This window comes from Hemitrygon akajei, chromosome 7 (assembly GCF_048418815.1).
Source record: "Hemitrygon akajei chromosome 7, sHemAka1.3, whole genome shotgun sequence".
In the NCBI taxonomy this organism is placed as follows: domain Eukaryota; kingdom Metazoa; phylum Chordata; class Chondrichthyes; order Myliobatiformes; family Dasyatidae; genus Hemitrygon; species Hemitrygon akajei.
In genome coordinates, this window is record NC_133130.1 from 111,741,626 (window position 1) to 111,761,931 (window position 20,306).

Sequence of the window (20,306 nt, forward strand, 5' to 3'; positions counted from 1 at the left end):
TCTAGGCCTGGGGGAGGGTTTAGGAGGTGAGGAATGGGTCTAGGCCTGAGGGAGGGTTTAGGAGGTGAGGAATGGGTCTAGGCCTGGGGGAGGGTTTAGGAGGTGAGGAATGGGTCTAGGCCTGGGGGAGGGTTTAGGAGGTGAGGAATGGGTCTAGGCCTGGGGGAGGGTTTAGGAGGTGAGGAATGGGTCTAGGCCTGGGGGAGGGTTTAGGAAGTGGGAAGAGGGTCTAGGCCTGGGGGAGGGTTTAGGAGGTGAGGAATGGGTCTAGGCCTGAGGGAGGGTTTAGGAGGTGAGGAATGGGTCTAGGCCTGGGGGAGGGTTTAGGAGGTGAGGAATGGGTCTAGGCTGGGTGCGGGTATAAGGGAACTGGTAGGGAGAGTGCAGAATTGTGGGATATGGTTTGGACTCAGGATGGTCGCCGCAAAATCATTGATAAAGCGGTGATATTTTAATGAACTGAATACTACAGTCTCCTGCCCAGAACACATGGGAACATTCTGTCCTGCCCTCTCCCCTCATTCCAGTTTACCACCTTTAAAAGTGAATTGTTACATTAAGGATCTTGTGAGATAAACGGAGACGGAGAAGGGAGCCAGGGAAAGCGCTGATTGTGCTGTAGATGTAGTTCAAAGGCCAACTCTCCATATCAGTGTAATCAAACGTCTTGCTTCAATGTCAGCCCAGCTGGCTTGGCCCTGACTAGTCAATTGATTGAGAGAATTAGTCAACCAGTGATAGAAGTGGTGTGATTAAGCTGGAAAGGATGCCAAAAAGATTGACGTGATTGCTACTGGCACTGGAGGACTTACATTAAGAGGAGAAACTAGGCTGAGACATTTTTTGATGGAGGGTAGGAGACTCAGTGGTGACTTGCAGGTATATAAAATCACAAAGAGCATAGATGGGGGGAATTATCACCGTCTTTTTCCCAGAGAAAGTGAGTCTAAAGCAGATGGCATTGAGGAGGGACGTAAGGTTTTTCACCCAGAGGCTGTGGCTATAAACTGCCAGAGTCGATGGTATAGGTAGGAACAAGTGTCAAGTTAAAAAATATTTGAACAGGTTAATGGATAGCAAACTTTAGAGTGATATGGTTCAAATACAAGCAAATGAGTAGACAGTTTGGTCAGCATGGATGAGTGGGCTAAATGGCCTTTCCACACAGTCTAACTCTACACCTCATGGCATGGGGCGAGCTGTAGCTCTGCTCTGAAACCAAATATTAACGGTGTGGATTTCTCTCCTTTCAGTGCAGACAGTCAATTGATCTACTTTGCCGCGATCTTCGATAGAAGGCTCTCCGCACCCAGTGACATTCTCAGCGCTGTGCTAAACATTGGCTCCAACAAGGTGGAGAATGGAGACCTGCTGTTTGAACCGCAGGAGGAAATCCCGGTGAAGTCACTGGGCGCCATGGAAGTGACCAGGCTGCAGGACATGCTTGCAATGGCCCTCTTCAATGACACCTCACTTTCGATGGACCCAACTTCGCTTCAGTTTGCAGAAGGTAAGTCTATGTCCGGTAGAGACCTGTCTGTTGCCCTGAGTGACAACTGTTGTCGGTTATCCCGATCAACACCAGATCTCTAGTGGTTTGTATACTCCTGGTAGGTCTGTGGTTCTGAGACATACAAGAAATCGGAGCAAGAGTGGCCAGTTCAATCCTTGACCTTGCTCTGCGTCATAAAGTCTCACACAGTGTGAGCATAAATTGGTCCAAAGTCTACACTGACCATCAGGGACTCCTTTACACTCATCCCATTTTAAACTCCTCCGATTCCACTCAGTTTGATCAGATTTGGCACCTCGTCGACACAGCAGGTGCCATTTACAGTGACCAGTGAATCTGCATCTTTGGAGAGGTGGGAAGAAGCTAAAGCACCCGTGTCCAGGATTGAACCCTGCATCAGGACACCACGGACCCACATCTGTCTCTTCGTGCCCTGGGATGTATTTAAATCATGTCTGACAATCTACATGTGTTTAAAAGATGCCTAAACCTCTTTAATATTTCTACCAAATCCAATGTGATACATTTCCACATTGATTTATCATACCAGCATAGGACACCACACCCGTCTAGTTAAGACAAACGCAACCTATTCACTTTCAACCATAAACAAGTTTTCTGCCTTGGTACTCAGGTTACTTTTTCACTATCCATTCACCCTTTGCTTTCCTGTGAGAAACTTCTGACTCTTATGTTTTAATAAAACACACATCCTGACATCACTTCCCTTGCTACTTCACCTTTGCATTTTCCATACGCCTCTACCTTCTCGACAGAGTTGGGCCCTTGGTATCTGATTGAGTTATTTATCACACGTACATCGAAGCAAACCGTGAAACGCATCGTTTACGTGAACAACCTCAGGATGCGCTGGAGGCAGCCCACAAGTGATCCCAGCACCAACATAGCACGCCTGCAGAACAACACGGAGTACAACAAAACAACAACAGCAAAACAAACCCCATTCCTCCCTCCCACCTTCTCTCCCAACCACACGGACAATCCTCCGCTAGCCCGCCAGGCTTCAGCCAGTGGGCTCCAAGCTTCTGGACTTCTGATTGACATACACACTTCAGTATCGACCCCTGGACTAGCTGAGATGGGAGCCCGGGTCCTGGCCTCAGTCTCCGGGCTCCACAGCTGACCAGCCCTAATGCCCCCTGCTCACATGGACGTCCAATCCCAGGACCCGTCGTCCAGGGGACATCCGACATCCACTTCACTGGCCTTCAAACACAGAGTGGGAGGGGTTAGACTCCACCGCAACCCTCACCTTAAACCCCAACCTGACTCCAAACTCTTTCCCCAAAACCTGGCAACCCTGTGTGATCTTTGACTTCCTCAATCCCTTTCCTTTGATCCCCGGAGAACACACTTGTCCTTAACTGGAGCTGCGGCTGGATGAACCTTGGCTCATATGGGAGGATGAGGTGGTGATAGCTAGGGGCTATAGGGTGGTAGTCACCTCTAAGCTTCAGGAGGCAGGTACCTGGGTGACCGTCAGGAGAGGGAAAGGGAATAGGCAGCCAGTGCAGAGTATCCCGGTGACCATTCCCCTCAATAGTAAGTGTACGACTTTGGATAGAGTTGGGAGAAGGACCTTCCGGGGAAACCACCATGACCGGGTCCCTGTACTGTGGCTCAGAAGGGAAGGGGGCAGAAGTGAACTACAGTAATTTAGTGGATTCCATAGTTAGAGTAGACACAAGATTCTGTGGACACGATAGAGGCACCTGGATGGTATGTTGCCTCCCAGATGCCAGGGTCAGGGACATCTTGGATGAGGTCCGTGGCATTCTGAAGGGGGAGGCTGAACAGCCAGGAGCCTTGGTATACATTGGCACCGGTGACAAAGGTAGGAATAGGGAGGAGGCCATGAAGAGAGAATTACTAGGTAGAAAGCTGAAAAGTAGGACCTCCAGGGAGGCGATCTCTGGATTGGTGCCTATGCCTTGCACCAGTGAGGGTAAGAATAGGAAGCTTTGGCAGAATGCACGTCTGAGGAATTTGTGCAGGAGGCAGAAATGTCAGATTCCTGGTTCATTGGGATCTCCTCTGAGGAAGGGGTGACCTGCACAAAAGGGTCGGGTTGCGCCTGAACCCGAGGGAGACCGTTACCCTTGCGGGCAGCTTTGATAGACTTGTTGGGGAGGGTTTAAACTGATTTGGCACTGGGGTGGGAAACTGAGAGATGGGGCAGTTGTTAGACAAACAGAGGCACTGTGTAGTGAGACTGTCGGGAAGGACAGGCAGATGACCGGGCAAGAATGCAGTCAGTGGGATGAGTTGTAATGTAACATGGGGACAGAATTGAAAAGGGTGACGAATACAGGACTGAAGATGTTATACGTGAATGCACGCTTTATGTGGAATAAGGTATTTGCAGACAATACAGAGATAGGTGGAGGGGCAGGTAATGTTGAGGAAACAGGACAGCTGAAGGATTTAGATTAGAAGAATAGACAAAGAAGTGGCAGGTAGAATACTGTATTGGCAAATGTATGATCATTCACTTTGGTAGAAAAAATAAACGCGTAAACTATCTCCCAAACGGAGAAAATTCAAAAATCCGAGGTGCTCGTGCAGCATTCCCTGAAGGTTAACTTGTAGGTTGCGTCAGTAGTGAGGAAGGCAAATGCATGTTAGTTTTTGTTTTAGGAGGACCAGTGTATAAAAACAAGGATGTAATCTGAGGAAACACGCGTGAATCTGCAGATGCTGGAAATAAATAAAAACACAAAATGCTTGCAGAACTCAGCAGGCCAGACAGCATCTATGGGAGGAGGTAGTGACGACGTTTCGGGCCGAAATCCTTCATCAGGAGTGAAGTAACATGGGATGGTCGAGGGGGGATAAGAAGTGGGGGGAGGGATGAAGTAGAGAGCTGGGAAGTGATAGGCTGGAGGGAAATGGGCTAGGGGGAAGGTGGAGAATTATGGGAAATAAAAGAGAAAGAAAGGTAGGGCTGGGGGGAGATTATAGTGGGGGGGGGGAATAAAGGGAGAGAAAGAGAACCAGACTAAAATTATAGATAGGGATGGGGTAAGGGGGGGCAGGGGTATCAACAGAGGTCTGTGAGTTGAACCTGAGGCTTTATTCAGCGTGGAATTTGCCCTTCCTGCCCAGCAACCCACCAGTTTAACCCTAGCCTAATAACGGGACAATTTACAACAACCAATGAATCTACTAACCAGTACACCTTTGGTCTTTGGGAGGAAACCCGTGCACACACAGGAAGCAACGTACAAACGTGCTTACAGAGAATGGCAGAAATGAACTCGGAATGCAACGCTCCAATCAATAACAGGGTCGCGCTGACTGCTACACTGCCCCGGCCCCCGAAACGAAATCTTACACCTTTACACGACCACGCACTTCAATCTGCCACGTCTTTGCCCGTTCTCCAAATCTGTCTAAGTACTTCTGCAGATCCCCTGCCCTTAATTGGAAGAATGGTTTCTAAACCCTGTTTTCTCCTGAATATTATGACACAATATATTGGTTTTTATCCTCCAGAGACACCGGAACTCCCCCCAAACTCTGCAGACCTGAACCCACATGTTCCCAACTTGGCTCCATCTCCTCCTGAGCAGGTACAGTATCTTGCACCCTATAACGATCTCCGGTGTTGCTGGGCTGTGGTGCCACTATGTGTGTGCGTGTGCGTGCGTGTATGTGTGCACGTGCTCAGTATCTTACCTGGATCATCTCATCCTACCGGGGCTGTGTTTGCTGCTGGTATACTAACTAGGTAGTGACTGGGACAGATTATAGTTGCGTGAGCAAGTTTTTTTCTGCCGCCTTCAATTCATTCTCTTCTCCTTCGTGTCTAGAACACAGCACAGGAACAGGCCATTCATCCCATAAGATCTGTGCTAAACCTGTTGCCAAACTAAACTAACTCCCTTGTGCCTGCACGTGATCTATAGCCCTCCATTCGTGTGTCTGTCTGCCAGCTTCTTAAATGCTGCCACCACTACCCGCTGCACATACCCAACACTGTGTGTAAAGTTGCCCCTCACATCACCTTTGAACTTTGCCCCCTCACTTCAAGTGCACATCCTCTAGTATTAGGCATTTCTACCCTGGCAGGGAGAGCCTGGCCGTCTACTCTATCCAAGGCTCTCCTAATTGTTATCAGGTCTCCTCTGCTCCAGAGAAAACAACTCAAGCTTGCTTGACCTCTCTGTAGTGGTAGTAACGAGAAGAGGGAAGGTCCTGGATGGTGTGAGGGTCCTTAGTGATGGATGCCACCATCTTGAGGGTCAGCCTCTTGAAGAGTCCTTGGTGGTGGCAAGACTGGTGCCTGTGGTTCAACCAGCTGAGTCTACGACCCTCTACAGCCTCTGGCAATCAGGTGCATCCTCCCTGCCTGGCCACAATGCAACGGTCCTCTTCACCGTACACCTATAGTCTCCGATATCCAGAACCTCCTCAAACTTGTGAAGTGGAGCTGCTGGTGTGCCTGCTTCATAACTACATCAATGTGTCAGGCCCCGGTCAGATCCCCCGGTTGTCGCCATAAGGTGAGGCATAGCAGTCTCTGCTCATTAAATGCAGATTCCAGTAGTCCCAGCACCAGTTCCCATCCCCGCCCAGCATACTCATGTGTGCACAGCAGTCAAATCAGGGGAGGCGTCAAAGGAACTTGGGAAAAATTGTGAAGGATCTCCAAAAATCAACATAGGCAATACTTTACTTGTTACACAAAAGCATATTTCTAAAAACAAGATCTGTTTTCTGTTTTGAAGGAAAAGCCTTCTGAAGATTATTCGGAGGACAGCTCCATAGAGGGGGTTCCAGTTATCCCTCCCGAAGGAAAGCCTGTTGGAGCCGTTAGTGTGACGATCATGGACCCTGCTGATGGGAATACAGAGACGCTCCCATTCCTAACCAACGTACCCAGGGATTTTCCGAGCCAGCTGTCCATGACAGAGCCTTCACTCACCGTTCCAGAGCAATTTTCATTGAAGCCAGGGAGCACGCTGCCCATGGAGCAGGCTGGTTCTGCAGGACGGGCAACGATAGGCCCACAGACCAGCCATGACACACTTACAACCTTTCCCTCAGTCCCTGAGGGACACTCTGTGGTGAACGAGAAGGATAGCGTGACTACTCCAAAATTACCTGACCCGTCGCAGATCGATAAGGTCACAGCTTCCTCTACACCACAGTACGAAGTGACAGTGGGCGAGGAGGCGTTGAGCGGGACAGACTCCACAGAGATGCAGACTAAAGGCATTCAGCACAGTGATGCACATCTTCCTGGGGGATCTACAGAGGGTAGCGCTGCTGCCGAGGACATCAGGGGAGAGGTATCTTCTCCAGTTGCACACCCCGCGTCGACACAGGAGGCCAGCACGGTTGAGGAGGTGGTGAGGATCACAGGTTCTGTGTCACCGTTGGAACGACCCCGACCGGATGAAGTGGGTGGGAGTGAAGGTGATGTCACAGAGTCTGTAACGGCACCCGCCCATCAACCGTCGCATGTGGAGTCAAACTTGGTGGAGGAGCAGAGCAAACCGGCGCATCCTTCCGGAGAAGCCATCATTGGGCATGTCGCTGAGGAGTCTGATGGTAGTGGCAAAGTAGACCAGCCTGACATCAGGGTGAAAACTCCAGTCAACACAGTCCCTGGTGAGGAGGAAGAGGGAGCCAATAGCGTGGAGGAGGAGGAGGAGTGGGACTCCGGGGCAGTGCTCGCTACGTCCCAGACCATTGTTGCTGACAATCGGATAGTGGGACCAGTGGGAGGCGATGGGGCTGGCACTGTGATGGTGTGGACGTCTCCACCAACCGTGACCACAGAGGATGGAGGTGAGTGTGCCAGTGGGGGAGAGAGGAACAATTTGCTCAGTCCCAGTCCAGGAATGTACAACAGTGGCTCAGAACCACTTGCCGACACGGGGCCGCACACTGACACGCTGCTGTAGGCCAACATGGGGACTATGCAGAGACTGACGTGCACTTGAACTACAAGAGTGTCGAATGGTTTGAGGAGAGAATGGGAAAGTAGGGGAGAACAATGCACACAGAGTGCTGGAGGAGCTCAGCAGGTCAGGCAGTGTCTACAGAGATGAACAGACAGTCGACGTTCCGGGCCAAGGCCCTTCTTCAGGACTGGAAAGGGAGGGGGAATATGCCAGAACAAAAAGATGGAGGGAGGAAAGGAGGATAGCTGGAAGGTGATAGGCGAAGCTAGGTGGGTAGGAAAGGTAAAGGGCTAGAGAGGAAGGAGTCGGAGAGGAGAGTGAACCACAGGAGAAAGGGGAGAAGGAGGGGCAATGGGAAGGTGATAGGCAGGTGAGGAGAAGAGGTCAGAGACCAGAGAAGGGAACAGAAGAAGAGGGGAGGGGGAGGGAAATTTATTTACTGGAAGATGAAATCGATATTCGTGCCATGAGATGGGATGAGGAGAGATCCATGAACCTACTGAATGGTCAGGCACACTCAGACAACCGATGTCTCTTCAGGTAAAACATTGCCTCGGACAAGGCTGGAGTGTTGAATGGCACACCTGAGAAAGGACGTAAAGATATTAGAATGGGCGCAGGAGAGGCTTACCTTCATGGTTCCTGGGTTAAGTGACTGCAGTGATGAGGATAGTCTGGAGAACTGAGGTTTTTGTAACCTGTTCTGAGGGACAGTGAAAAGCTTTGTTTTACGTGCCCTCCGTACAGATCATTTCATCGCATCAGTGCGTTCAGGCAGCACAAAGGAGAACGTCCGGGTTGGGAGAGGCTGGTAACTTCACAAAGACGGCGAGGAGTGTAGACAGATTCCATGGCCGGGAGGCTGGTTTCTGTTGTGTCCACCGCTTTCTGCAGCTTTCTGTGATCGCGGGAGAGCAGCTCAGAATCAGAATCACTATCGCTCACATATGTCACGAAATGTGTCATTTTACGGCAGCAGTGCACTTCAAAAATAAAGAATAGTGAGGTCGTGTTCGTGGGTTGCATGTCCATTCAGAAATCTGTTGGCAGAGGAAAAGGAGCTGTTCCTGAATCATTCGGTGTGTGTCTTCAGGTTCCTGTATCTCCTCCCCGATGGTAGCAATGAAAAGGAGTCATGTCTTGGGTGATGGGAATCCTTATGAGGCATCACTCCTTGAAGATGTGCTGGGTACCCATGATGGAGTTGACTGAGTTTACAACTTTCTGCAGTTTATTTTGATACTGTGCAGCACCACCCCCCCCACCCCCCCTCCACCCCGCAACCATATCAGATGGCGATGCAGCCGGTGATAATTTGGGTAACAAGTTTTGTATTTAAATGAAAAACAGAACAAATTAGAACACTGGCAATACTACAATAGTACTATAAAACTGTGTAGTAGTTCCTAATAGTTATTGGTAGGGGAATTAATTCAGGCTACACTGCCACGGTCTTGGCAGCACAGGCTCCTATTAAAAATAACAGACTGCCTTCATTCAATGCTTTCGACAATTGCATCCTCCAAATCTTCATTTTCATTGTAACATTCAAGGTGATTGTTGATACCTTCAAATTCTTCGTAGTTCCAAACTTCCTGAAGTAGTGAAGCAGTTTGATTCTTGCTCCCCATTGTTTCTCACATCTCCAAGCCTGAATGCTTGAAACGGCAGTGAGCAAAGCAGTTCTGAATTGTCCTACTGCTTATTTCTCCAGCAAATGAGCTCCAATGTTTATGTGCATATTTGGTCTGGTTTAACTGTTATGGACCTATTTATTTTTCTTTTCCTGTTAACTGTTTGTTCAAGTTAAAATATTGGCAAATATATTTCCTTTGTAATTTTATGCCATTGTACAATCTGTTAATTTTCTGGTGAATGATAACTTTGCAAGGAGCAGTATTTACACAGCGTCAATTATAATCAATGTTCCTTAATCGGAACATCCCAACTTTCCTGTTGGTTGAACCCCATCATACCAACCTCAGACGTGTGCTGCTTATGGAAGACGTCCTTCTCACCGCAGGGTCACAGAGTTGTTAGCAGGGTTAGCTAATGAAACAAGTTTGTATATGAGGCCCGGTGAGACAGTTACAATAACAAAAATTAGTGGGAAGTTAGAGGATTGGAAAGTTTTCAATACTAACATAAACTAAATATGAAGGTAGGTTAGTCAATTATATAAAAGACAAAACAAAATACTTTTTCAGATATATAAAGAATAAAGGAGAGGTGTACTTGGATATTGTATCGCTGGAAAATGACAGTGGATAGGTAAAAATAGAGGACAAAGAAATGGCACATGAAGTTAGTGTGTATTTTGCATCTATCTTCACTGTGGAAGACGCTGGCAGAATGCAAGAAATTTGAGAGTGCAGTTGCTATTACTGAGGAGAAGGTGCTTGGAAGCTGAAAGGTCTGAAGGTAGGTAAATCAGCTGGACTAGATGGACCAGGTAGGTAAGTCACCTGGACTAGATGGACTACACTCTAGGGTTGTGAAAGAGGTAGCTGAAGAAATTATAGAGATGTTTGTAGTGATTTTTCGAGAATCAATTGATTCTGGAATGATTCCGGAGGACTGGAAAATTACAAATGCCACTCCACTCTTCAAGGAGAGAGGGAGACTGAAGAAGGAAATTATAGGCATTAACCTGACTTAAGTGGTTGGGAAGGCATTGGTGTCATTACTAGGCATGGGGTGTCAGGGTACTTGGAGGCACATGATAAAGTAGACCGATGTCATTATGGTTTCCATAAGGGGAAATCTTGCCAGACAAATCAGTTGAAATTTTTTGTGGAATTAACAAGCAGGTTGGACAAAAGTGAATCGGTGGATGGTGTTTACTTTGACTTTCAGAAGGCCTTTGACAAGGTGCCGCATAGGAGGCTGCTTAACAAGACAAGAGCCCACGCTTCTGCAGGAAAGATACTGGCATGGAATGAGCATTGCCTGATTGGCAGGAGGCAAAGAGTGGGAATGAAGGGAGCCTTTTCTGAGTGGCTGCCAGTGACTAGTAGTGTTCGACACAGGTCTGCGTTAGGACCAATACTTCTTATGTGTCATTGATTTGGATGACAGAATTGATGGCTTTGTGGCCAGGTAGTGTTGAGGAAGCAAGGAGTCTGCAGAAAGACTGGGACAGATTGGGAGAATGGCAATGGAATGCAGTTTCAGGAAGTGTACGGTCATGCACTTTGATGAAGAAACGAAGGCATAGACTATTTTCTAAACAGGGAGAAAATTCAAAAATCAGAGTTACAAAAGGACTTGAGAGCCCTCGTGCAGGATGAACTTGCACGTTACGTCAGTGGTGAGGAACACGATCGCAATGTTAGCATTCGTTTCGTCAGGACTAGAATGTAAAAACAAGGATGTAATGTGGAGGCTTTATAAGGCATTGATCAGAGCCATCTTGAAGTATCGTGAGCAGTTGTAGTCCCCTTATCTAAGAAAAGATGTGCTGGCACTGGGGAAGCCCCAGAAGAAGTTCACAAGAATGATTTTGGGCATGAAAGGATTAACGTGTGAGGACCATTTGATGGCTCTGGGTCTGTACTTGCTGAAGGTTAGAGGAACTGGGTATCTTAGATATCAAAAGCTCAAGATAGAGTACACGTGGGCAGAGTGGTGGGGGAGTCTAGGACTGGACGGCACAGATGCAGCGTGGAGGAAAGTCCATTTAAAAGAGCAATGAGGAGGAATTTCTGCAGCCAGAGGGTAGTGAATCTGTGGAATTCATTGCCACAGACAGCTGTGGTGGCCAAGTCGCTGGGTATATTCAAAGCGGGAGTAGATAGGTTCTTGATTAGTCAGGGCTCAAAGTTTACCGAGAGAAGGCAGGGGAATGGGGTTGAGAGGGATCATCTATCAGCCATGGTGGAATGGCGGAGCAGGCTCGAGGGTTCCTAATTCTGCTCCTGTGTATTATGGTCTTATATACACTGACTGTATATATGCATGGTCTTACAGTCTTATATATACTGACTGTATATATGCATGGTCTTACATTCTTATATACAGTGACTGTATATATGCATGGTCTTACAGTCTTATATATACTGACGGTATATTTGCATAAAGTGACAGTACCTGCAGGAGTATCTGAACACACGGTGTCTCTGACAGCAACTGATAAAGTGACAGAGTGATTCTCGGCAAGAGAAACTCTCCTGGCAGGCAGCAGGACGTATGAAAGCACAGGAGGACAGTGACGGTCAGTGTGGGCATGAGGTGTGGAGAGCAGGTGTGAGGTGGCAGAGCATGGGGTTTGAAGGGTGCAAAAGGGGCTGCGGAGAGGAGTGGCTGATATGAACGTAGTGGTGGTGGGGTTGGTCAATGGGTGGAGGCGATAATCAGCCTGACACCTTGGGGAAGGAACTGTCGTTGATCCTGGTGTGGATTCTGCATAGCCTCCTCCCTGATGGGAGTGGGACAGACTGTCCGTGAGCAGGCTGGGTGGGATCCCTCGTGATATTGCTGGCCTTTTTCCGGGAAGGCGAGCCATTAGTCACTCTGTTTTTGCCCTGAGAGTAGAGTTTAGAGTCTTGGTCCTTCTGGCACTCACCAAACCTGCCGGCAGGTCTAAAAGGGAACAGGGTTTGTGAGGAGCCTTCAAATATCTGCCGTTACCTGATACAACAGCTGAGGTACTGCTGCCCTGGCCTGATAAAGGACTCGGCTTTGGGAGAAGAAGAGTAGGCAGCGGTGAGTCCCGGAGTGGTTTTCATGAAAAGTGCCAAGAATGACAGGAAAGCACGATGGGGTTATTGGACAGAAATAGCAGCTGAAGTATTGTTAGGGTAGAGTAACTCATATCACTGATCCATCCCTCCAGAAATGATCTGCCCAGTGAGGTTTGCAGATACAAAGACCCATTGGACCACCACCCAGAGCCGGGCTCCCTCACGAAGGAGGCTCACCGCCCCAGTCAGGCCATCTTCTCATTGCACTCATCAGGAAGGAGGTACAGGAGCCTGAAGACACACTCTCATCATTTCAGGAATGGCTTCTTCCCCTCTGCCATCAGATTTCTCAACAGTCCGTGAACGCTATCTCTCAATTTATGCTCTCTTTTCACACTAATTTATTCCTTTTCTTTCTGTAATTTGTAGTATATTTTATATATTGCACTGCACTGCTGCCACAACACAACACATTTCGCAAGGTGTGTCGGTGACAGTAAATCTGATTCGGATCTGGTCTCCGGTGCAGGACACACGAGGCCGGTTTGCTTTCACCCTCAGGCTGACCAAACCCAAGGTCACTAAAATAACAAAAGAAAAATTAGAAGTAGTCCACATGACATAAGGGCACTCTTGAGTATAAATGGACAAATCTGTTTGTTTCCCCAGCAGGCGCAGGAGAAAGAGATGAGCCTGAAGCCCACGGTGATGGGACCAATCTAATGTCACTAACAACGCCTGACAGCAGCATCGCTCAGAGTTCAGAACTCCATCCCCCAAACGCAACGCTCCACCAATCTGCTCAGGATGAGCCAGGGATTACTCACACACCGCCTACGGATTCCTCGTACCTCACAGAAGGGGGGCCCGCTCCAGCCGCTTCCCCCACCGCTGTGGCAGTGTCCACACAGTCTGGGAGTCCACCATCCCACGTGCTGTCCTCCCTCCACAATGAGATCAGCGTCACTCCCACCGTGCGACACACCACCACTGCCCCCCTCCACCCTGAGACTGCGACCGGGGGCTTTCAGCCAGGAGAGGAGGAGACGGGAAGTCCACCTGATGATGTGGGTACAGGAAGCATGACTACCAGCGGCTCTCGCGAGGAGGGTCAGCCTGAATTCACCTCCAGCCCACCTCACTCCCCCCTGAAGTATTTAACAACAAGCTTCTTGACAACTGCTCCCTCCAAAGAGCTGGTGGTGTTCTTCAGCCTGCGGGTCACTAATATGATGTTTTCAGAAGATCTCTTCAACAAGAGTTCCCCAGAGTACCAGACGCTGGAACAGCAGTTCCTGCAACTGGTGAGTGCCGTGGTTTTAGAATAACTCTGCTCCGTGGTCACAGCCTGTGAAGAAGAGCAGCTTCTACCTGAAATGCTCACATGTTTGAATTTTGTGGCAAAAAATAACACTATGATCAATATAATAATTCGATTCACAAACTTGCACAATACCGATATTCTTGTTCCACTCTTTTATGCGAAGCCGAACACATTTAATAAATCTAAACTTATTTGATACAATTCTGCAATATCTAAACATGGAGGGCTTCATTCTAAGAAGTGAGGAGGTAAAAGCTGACAAAACAGCTTCCAGTTCACTGGTCACGGTCAGAGCACTCTGTGGTGTGGAGGTACACTCTGACCCACCATGTTAACCAAACACTGAGTTTTCAAAAACATTGCAAACTCCCTTCCCACTCACCATCGACACCCCTCCCTTCACCATCGACATCCCTCCCTTCACCATCGACACACCTCCCTTCCCCCTCACCATCGACACACCTCCCTTCCCCCTCACCATCGACACCCCTCCCTTCACCATCGACATCCCTCCCTTCACCATCGACACCCCTCCCTTCCCCCTTCACCATCGACACCCCTCCCTTCCCCCTCACCATCGACACCCCTCCCTTCACCATCGACATCCCTCCCTTCACCATCGACACCCCTCCCTTCCCCCTCACCATCGACACCCCTCCCTTCCCCCTTCACCATTGACACCCCTCCCTTCCCCATCGACACCCCTCCCTGCCCCCTCACCATCGACACCCCTCCCCTCACCATCGACACACCTCCCTGCCCCCTCACCATCGACACCCCTCCCCTCACCATCGACACACCTCCCTTCCCCCTCACCATCGACACCCCTCCCTTCACCATCGACACACCTCCCTTCCCCCTCACCATCGACACCCCTCCCTTCACCATCGACACCCCTCCCTTCACCATCGACATCCCTCCCTTCACCATCGACACACCTCCCTTCCCCCTCACCATCGACACCCCTCCCTTCACCATCGACACCCCTCCCTTCACCATCGACACCCCTCCCTTCACCATCGACACACCTCCCTTCCCCCTCACCATCGACACCCCTCCCTTCACCATCGACACCCCTCCCTTCACCATCGACACCCCTCCCTTCCCCATCGACACCCCTCCCTTCCCCTACACCATCGACACCCCTCCCTTCCCCCTCACCATCGACACCCCTCCCTTCACCATCGACACCCCTCCCTTCCCCCTCACCATCGACACCCCTCCCTTCACCATCGACATCCCTCCCTTCCCCTTCACCATCGACATCCCTCCCTTCACCATCGACACCCCTCCCTTCACCATCGACACACCTCCCTTCCCCCTCACCATCGACACCCCTCCCTTCACCATCGACATCCCTCCCTTCACCATCGACATCCCTCCCTTCACCATCGACACCCCTCCCTTCACCATCGACATCCCTCCCTTCACCATCGACACCCCTCCCTTCCCCCTCACCATCGACACCCCTCCCTACCCCATCGACACCCCTCCCTTCCCCCTCACCATCGACATCCCTCCCTACCCCATCGACACCCCTCCCTTCCCCCTCACCATCGACACCCCTCCCTTCCCCCTCACCATCGACACCCCTCCCTTCCCCCTCACCATCGACATCCCTCCCTACCCCATCGACACCCCTCCCTTCCCCCTCACCATCGACACCCCTCCCTTCCCCTTCACCATCGACACCCCTCCCTTCACCATCGACACCACTCCCTACCCCATCGACACCCCTCCCTTCCCCCTCACCATCGACACCCCTCCCTTCCCCTTCACCATCGACACCCCTCCCTTCACCATCGACACCACTCCCTTCCCCATCGACACCCCTCCCTTCACCATCGACACCCCTCCCTTCCCCCTCACCATCGACACCCCTCCCTTCACCATCGACACCCCTCCCTTCCCCCTCACCATCGACACCCCTCCCTTCCCCCTTCACCATCAGCACCCCTCCCTTCCCCTTCACCATCGACACCCCTCCCTTCCCCCCTCACCATCGACACCCCTCCCTGCCCCTCACCATCGACACCCCTCCCTTCCCCCTCACCATCGACACCCCTCCCTTCCCCTTCCCATCGACACCCCTCCCTTCCCCCTTCCCCATCGACGCCCCTCCCTTCCCCTTCACCATCGACGCCCCTCCCTTCCCCTTCACCATCGACACCCCTCCCTTCCCCCTCACCATCAACACCCCTCCCTTCACCATCGACATCCCTCCCTTCACCATCGACACCCCTCCCTTCACCATCGACACCCCTCCCTTCCCCCTCACCATCGACACCCCTCCCTTCCCCTTCACCATCGACACCCTTCCCTTCCCCCTTCACCATCGACACCCCTCCCTTCACCATCGACACCCCTCCCTTCCCCCTCACCATCGACACCCCTCCCTTCCCCATCAACACCCCTCCCTTCCCCATCGACACCCCTCCCTTCACCATCGACACCCCTCCCTTCACCATCGACACCCCTCCCTTCCCCATCGACACCCCTCCCTTCCCCTACACCATCGACACCCCTCCCTTCCCCTTCACCATCGACACACCTCCCTTCACCATCGACACCCCTCCCTTCCCCTTCACCATCGACACCCCTCCCTTCCCCCTTCACCATCGACACCCCTCCCTTCCCCCTTCACCATCGACGCCCCTCCCTTCCCCTTCACCATCGGCGCCCCTCCCTTCCCCTTCACCATCGACACCCCTCCCTTCCCCCTCACCATCAACACCCCTCCCTTCACCATCGACATCCCTCCCTTCACCATCGACACCCCTCCCTTCACCATCGACACCCCTCCCTTCCCCCTCACCATCGACACCCCTCCCTTCCCCTTCACCATCGACACCCCTCCCTTCCCCCTTCACCATCGACACCCCTCCCTTCACCATCGACACCCCTCCCTTCCCCCTCACCATCGACACCCCTCCCTTCCCCATCGACACCCCTCCCTTCCCCATCGACACCCCTCCCTTCACCATCGACACCCCTCCCTTCCCCATCGACACCCCTCCCTTCCCCTACACCATCGACACCCCTCCCTTCCCCTTCACCATCGACACCCCTCCCTTCACCATCGACACCCCTCCCTTCCCCTTCACCATCGACACCCCTCCCTTCCCCCTTCACCATCGACACCCCTCCCTTCCCCCCTCACCATCGACACCCCTCCCTTCCCCTTCACCATCGACACCCCTCCCTTCCCCCCTCTCCATCGACACCCCTCCCTTCCCCCTCACCATCGACACCCCTCCATTCCCCCTTCACCATCGACACCCCTCCCTTCCCCCTCACCATCGACACCCCTCCCTTCCCCCTCACCATCGACACCCCCGTTCCCCCTCACCATCGACACCCCCGTTCCCCCTCACCATCGACACCCCTCCCTTCCCCCTCACCATCGACACCCCTCCCTTCCCCTACACCATCGACACCCCTCCCTTCCCCCTCACCATCGACACCCCTCCCTTCCCCCTTCACCATCGACACCCCTCCCTTCCCCCTTCGCCATCGACACCCCTCCCTTCCCCCTCACCATCGACACCCCTCCCTTCCCCCTTCACCATCGACACCCCTCCCTTCCCCCTTCACCATGGACACCCCCGTTCCCCTTCACCATCGACACCCCTCCCTTCCCCCTTCCCCATCGACGCCCCTCCCTTCCCCTTCACCATCGACGCCCCTCCTTTCCCCCTTCCCCATCGACGCCCCTCCCTTCCCCCTTCCCCATCGACGCCCCTCCCTTCCCCTTCACCATCAACGCCCCTCCCTTCCCCCTCACCATCGACGCCCCTCCCTTCCCCCTCACCATCGACGCCCCTCCCTTCCCCCTCACCATCGACGCCCCTCCCTTCCCCTTCACCATCGACGCCCCTCCCTTCCCCCTCACCATCGACGCCCCTCCCTTCCCCCACACCATCGACACCCCCGTTCCCCTTCACCATCGACGCCCCTCCCTTCCCCTTCACCATCGACGCCCCTCCCTTCCCCCTTCACCATCGACACCCCTCCATTCCCCCACACCATCGACACCCCCGTTCCCCTTCACCATCGACACCCCTCCATTCCCCCACACCATCGACACCCCTCCATTCCCCCACACCATCGACACCCCCGTTCCCCTTCACCATCGACACCCCCGTTCCCCTTCACCATCGACACCCCTCCCTTCCCCTTCACCATCGACACCCCTCCCTTCCCCTTCCCATCGACACCCCTCCCTTCCCCCCTCACCATCAACACCACTGTTCCCCCTCACCATCGACACCCCTCCCTTCCCCCTTCACCATCGACACCCCTCCCTTCCCCCTTCACCATCGACACCCCTCCCTTCACCATCGACACCCCTCCCTGCCCCTCACCATCAACACCCCTCCCTTCCCCCTTCACCATCGACACCCCTCCCTTCCCCCTTCACCATCGACACCCCTCCCTTCCCCCTTCACCATCGACACCCCTCCCTTCACCATCGACACCCCTCCCTGCCCCTCACCATCAACACCCCTCCCTTCCCCTTCACCATCGACACCCCTCCCTTCACCATCGACACCACTCCCTTCCCCATCGACACCCCTCCCTTCCCCCTCACCATCGACACCCCTCCCTTCACCATCAACACACCTCCCTTCCCCCTCACCATCGACACCCCTCCCTTCACCATCGACATCCCTCCCTTCACCATCGACACCCCTCCCTTCACCATCGACACCCCTCCCTTCCCCCTCACCATCGACACCCCTCCCTTTCCCTTCCCATCGACACCCCTCCCTTCCCCCCTCACCATCGACACCCCTCCCTTCACCATCGACACCCCCCGTTCCCCCTTCACCATCGACACCCCTCCCTTCCCCCTCACCATCGACACCCCTCCCTTCACCATCGACACCCCTCCCTTCCCCCTTCACCATCGACGTCCCTCCCTTCCCCCTTCACCATCGACGTCCCTCCCTTCCCCATCGACACCCCCGTTCCCCCTTCACCATCGACAGCTCTCCCTTCCCCTTCACCATCGACGTCCCTCCCTTCCCCCTTCACCATCGACACCCCCCGTTCCCCCTCACCATCGACACCCCTCCCTTCCCCCCTCACCATCGACACCCCCGTTCCCCCTCACCATCGACACCCCTCCCTTCCCCCTTCAACATCGACACCCCTCCCTTCCCCCTTCACCATCGACACCCCCCGTTCCCCCTCACCATCAACGCCCCTCCCTTCCCCCTCACCATCGACGCCCCTCCCTTCCCCCTCACCATCGACACCCCTCCCTGCCCCTCACCATCGACACCCCTCCCTTCCCCCCTCACCATCGACGCCCCTCCCTTCCCCCCTCACCATCGACGCCCTTCCCTTCCCCATCGACATCCCTCCCTTCACCATCGACAGCCCTCCCTTCACCATCGACAGCCCTCCCTTCACCATCGACAGCCCTCCCTTCACCATCGACACCCCTCCCTTCACCATCGACATCCCTCCCTACCGCTCCACACTTTTCAGTGTGACACAACCTCGAGCTCCCCTGCTAATGCTGGGACAGGTCCGTGCTGAATCCACGCCCGTGTCACTGAGGGATACTATCAGTGTTCCCACATCTGATAAATATTCTGACTGTTGCCTGGCTCCCCTACTCCACCTGGGAATGAACACCTTTCCGTGTGGATTGTCGAATGATGATCTTCGGCCTCCATAAACCCTCTACCTTCTGCACCTGTTTGTCCCTCCATCTGTATCTCCATTTCAACAACACCATTTAAACCGGTGCCCGCCAAACCAGTATGAAAATTAGGTTTATTATCACCGGCATGTGTCGTGAACTTCTGGTTTCACAACTGATATTTTCAATGGTGAAATGAAACTAGAAAATATTTCTTCCCTTTGGATATCTGTAAAATGTGCATATTGTTGCTCTGTTTTTAATATCTTTGATCCAGAGGAGACTTGAATGGTAATCAGTCAGATTGTCTTCATCAGGATAAACTGGTTGTCAATAAAGTCAATTTTAAAAGATTACATTCAACTTTTAGTTTAAAAGTCTAACCAAAGGATCAATTGTCCAATTAGATTTGTACATGCATTAAAGCACAGAGCATTTTAGAGGGAGAGGGTCCAGCTGGTGAAAACATGCAGAAAGGCATGAAGAATTGAAATGTAATTATTTGTATTGCAACTTAACAACAGAACGTAAAAGAGGTGAGGCTCAAATATAGTTTGCCGGGCAAATTGAATTTGACAACCAAGAATGGTTTGGAGCTTAATGCTTTTATTGTGTTTAATCAGTTCTCTGATGTATCTAAGCGGAAAGCATTTGGAGAAACAAACAATATTATCACATCATTCTTTTGGGTAGATGGTTATTGATCCCTTCAATCTTCCTCAACCTCGAGACAAGTGCATTGTCCTGGCAGACTCATAGCATCCCTGACATCACTGATTCTGAACAAGACCCCCAGAAAGCAGGTCAATTGTGTGAAACTTCTAGGTGGCCAACCTGTTTACTGCTGGCTGTGGATCTCCACACTTGCCCATTCTGCCTTGTCTGCCAACAGCGTTCACGATGCAACAGGCATTCATCACCCATTCTGCACTTACAGCAGATCAGGCTGTAAATAGAGGCAACGTTTTCCAATATATCCAATGGATGCTATAGCAATCAATTCCAACATGTTTTTCTGTTGAGACCTGGCAGACTGGTCATGTGCTCTGTGTTTGCGTCAGTTTGTAAATAACTCTCCGGAATTCTGGACCAAAGAGCATTTGTGAGATCAGTTTCTGGAATGGAGCTGATTAAAGAGAGGATAATGCAGAAAATGTACGGGTTATACTGCAAGGGATGTTTGTGAATTCCTTTGAGGATG

At 52.0% G+C, this 20,306-nt stretch overlaps 1 protein-coding gene across 4 annotated transcripts in view; it reads left to right on the forward strand.

The window, feature by feature from the left end:
* The window catches only part of LOC140730808 (interphotoreceptor matrix proteoglycan 1-like), a 116,182-nt gene that overhangs the window by 65,850 nt on the left and 30,026 nt on the right, over positions 1–20,306 (forward strand). For 3 of the 4 annotated variants that reach the window (XM_073051725.1, XM_073051727.1, XM_073051728.1), the window contains exons 9-12: positions 1,254–1,510; positions 5,030–5,106; positions 6,265–7,330; positions 12,798–13,432. In XM_073051725.1, the coding sequence (XP_072907826.1) occupies positions 1,254–1,510; positions 5,030–5,106; positions 6,265–7,330; positions 12,798–13,432 (2,035 nt within the window). The remainder of the gene's footprint in view (positions 1–1,253; positions 1,511–5,029; positions 5,107–6,264; positions 7,331–12,797; positions 13,433–20,306) is intronic. The other variant, XM_073051726.1, reaches the window with a different exon arrangement.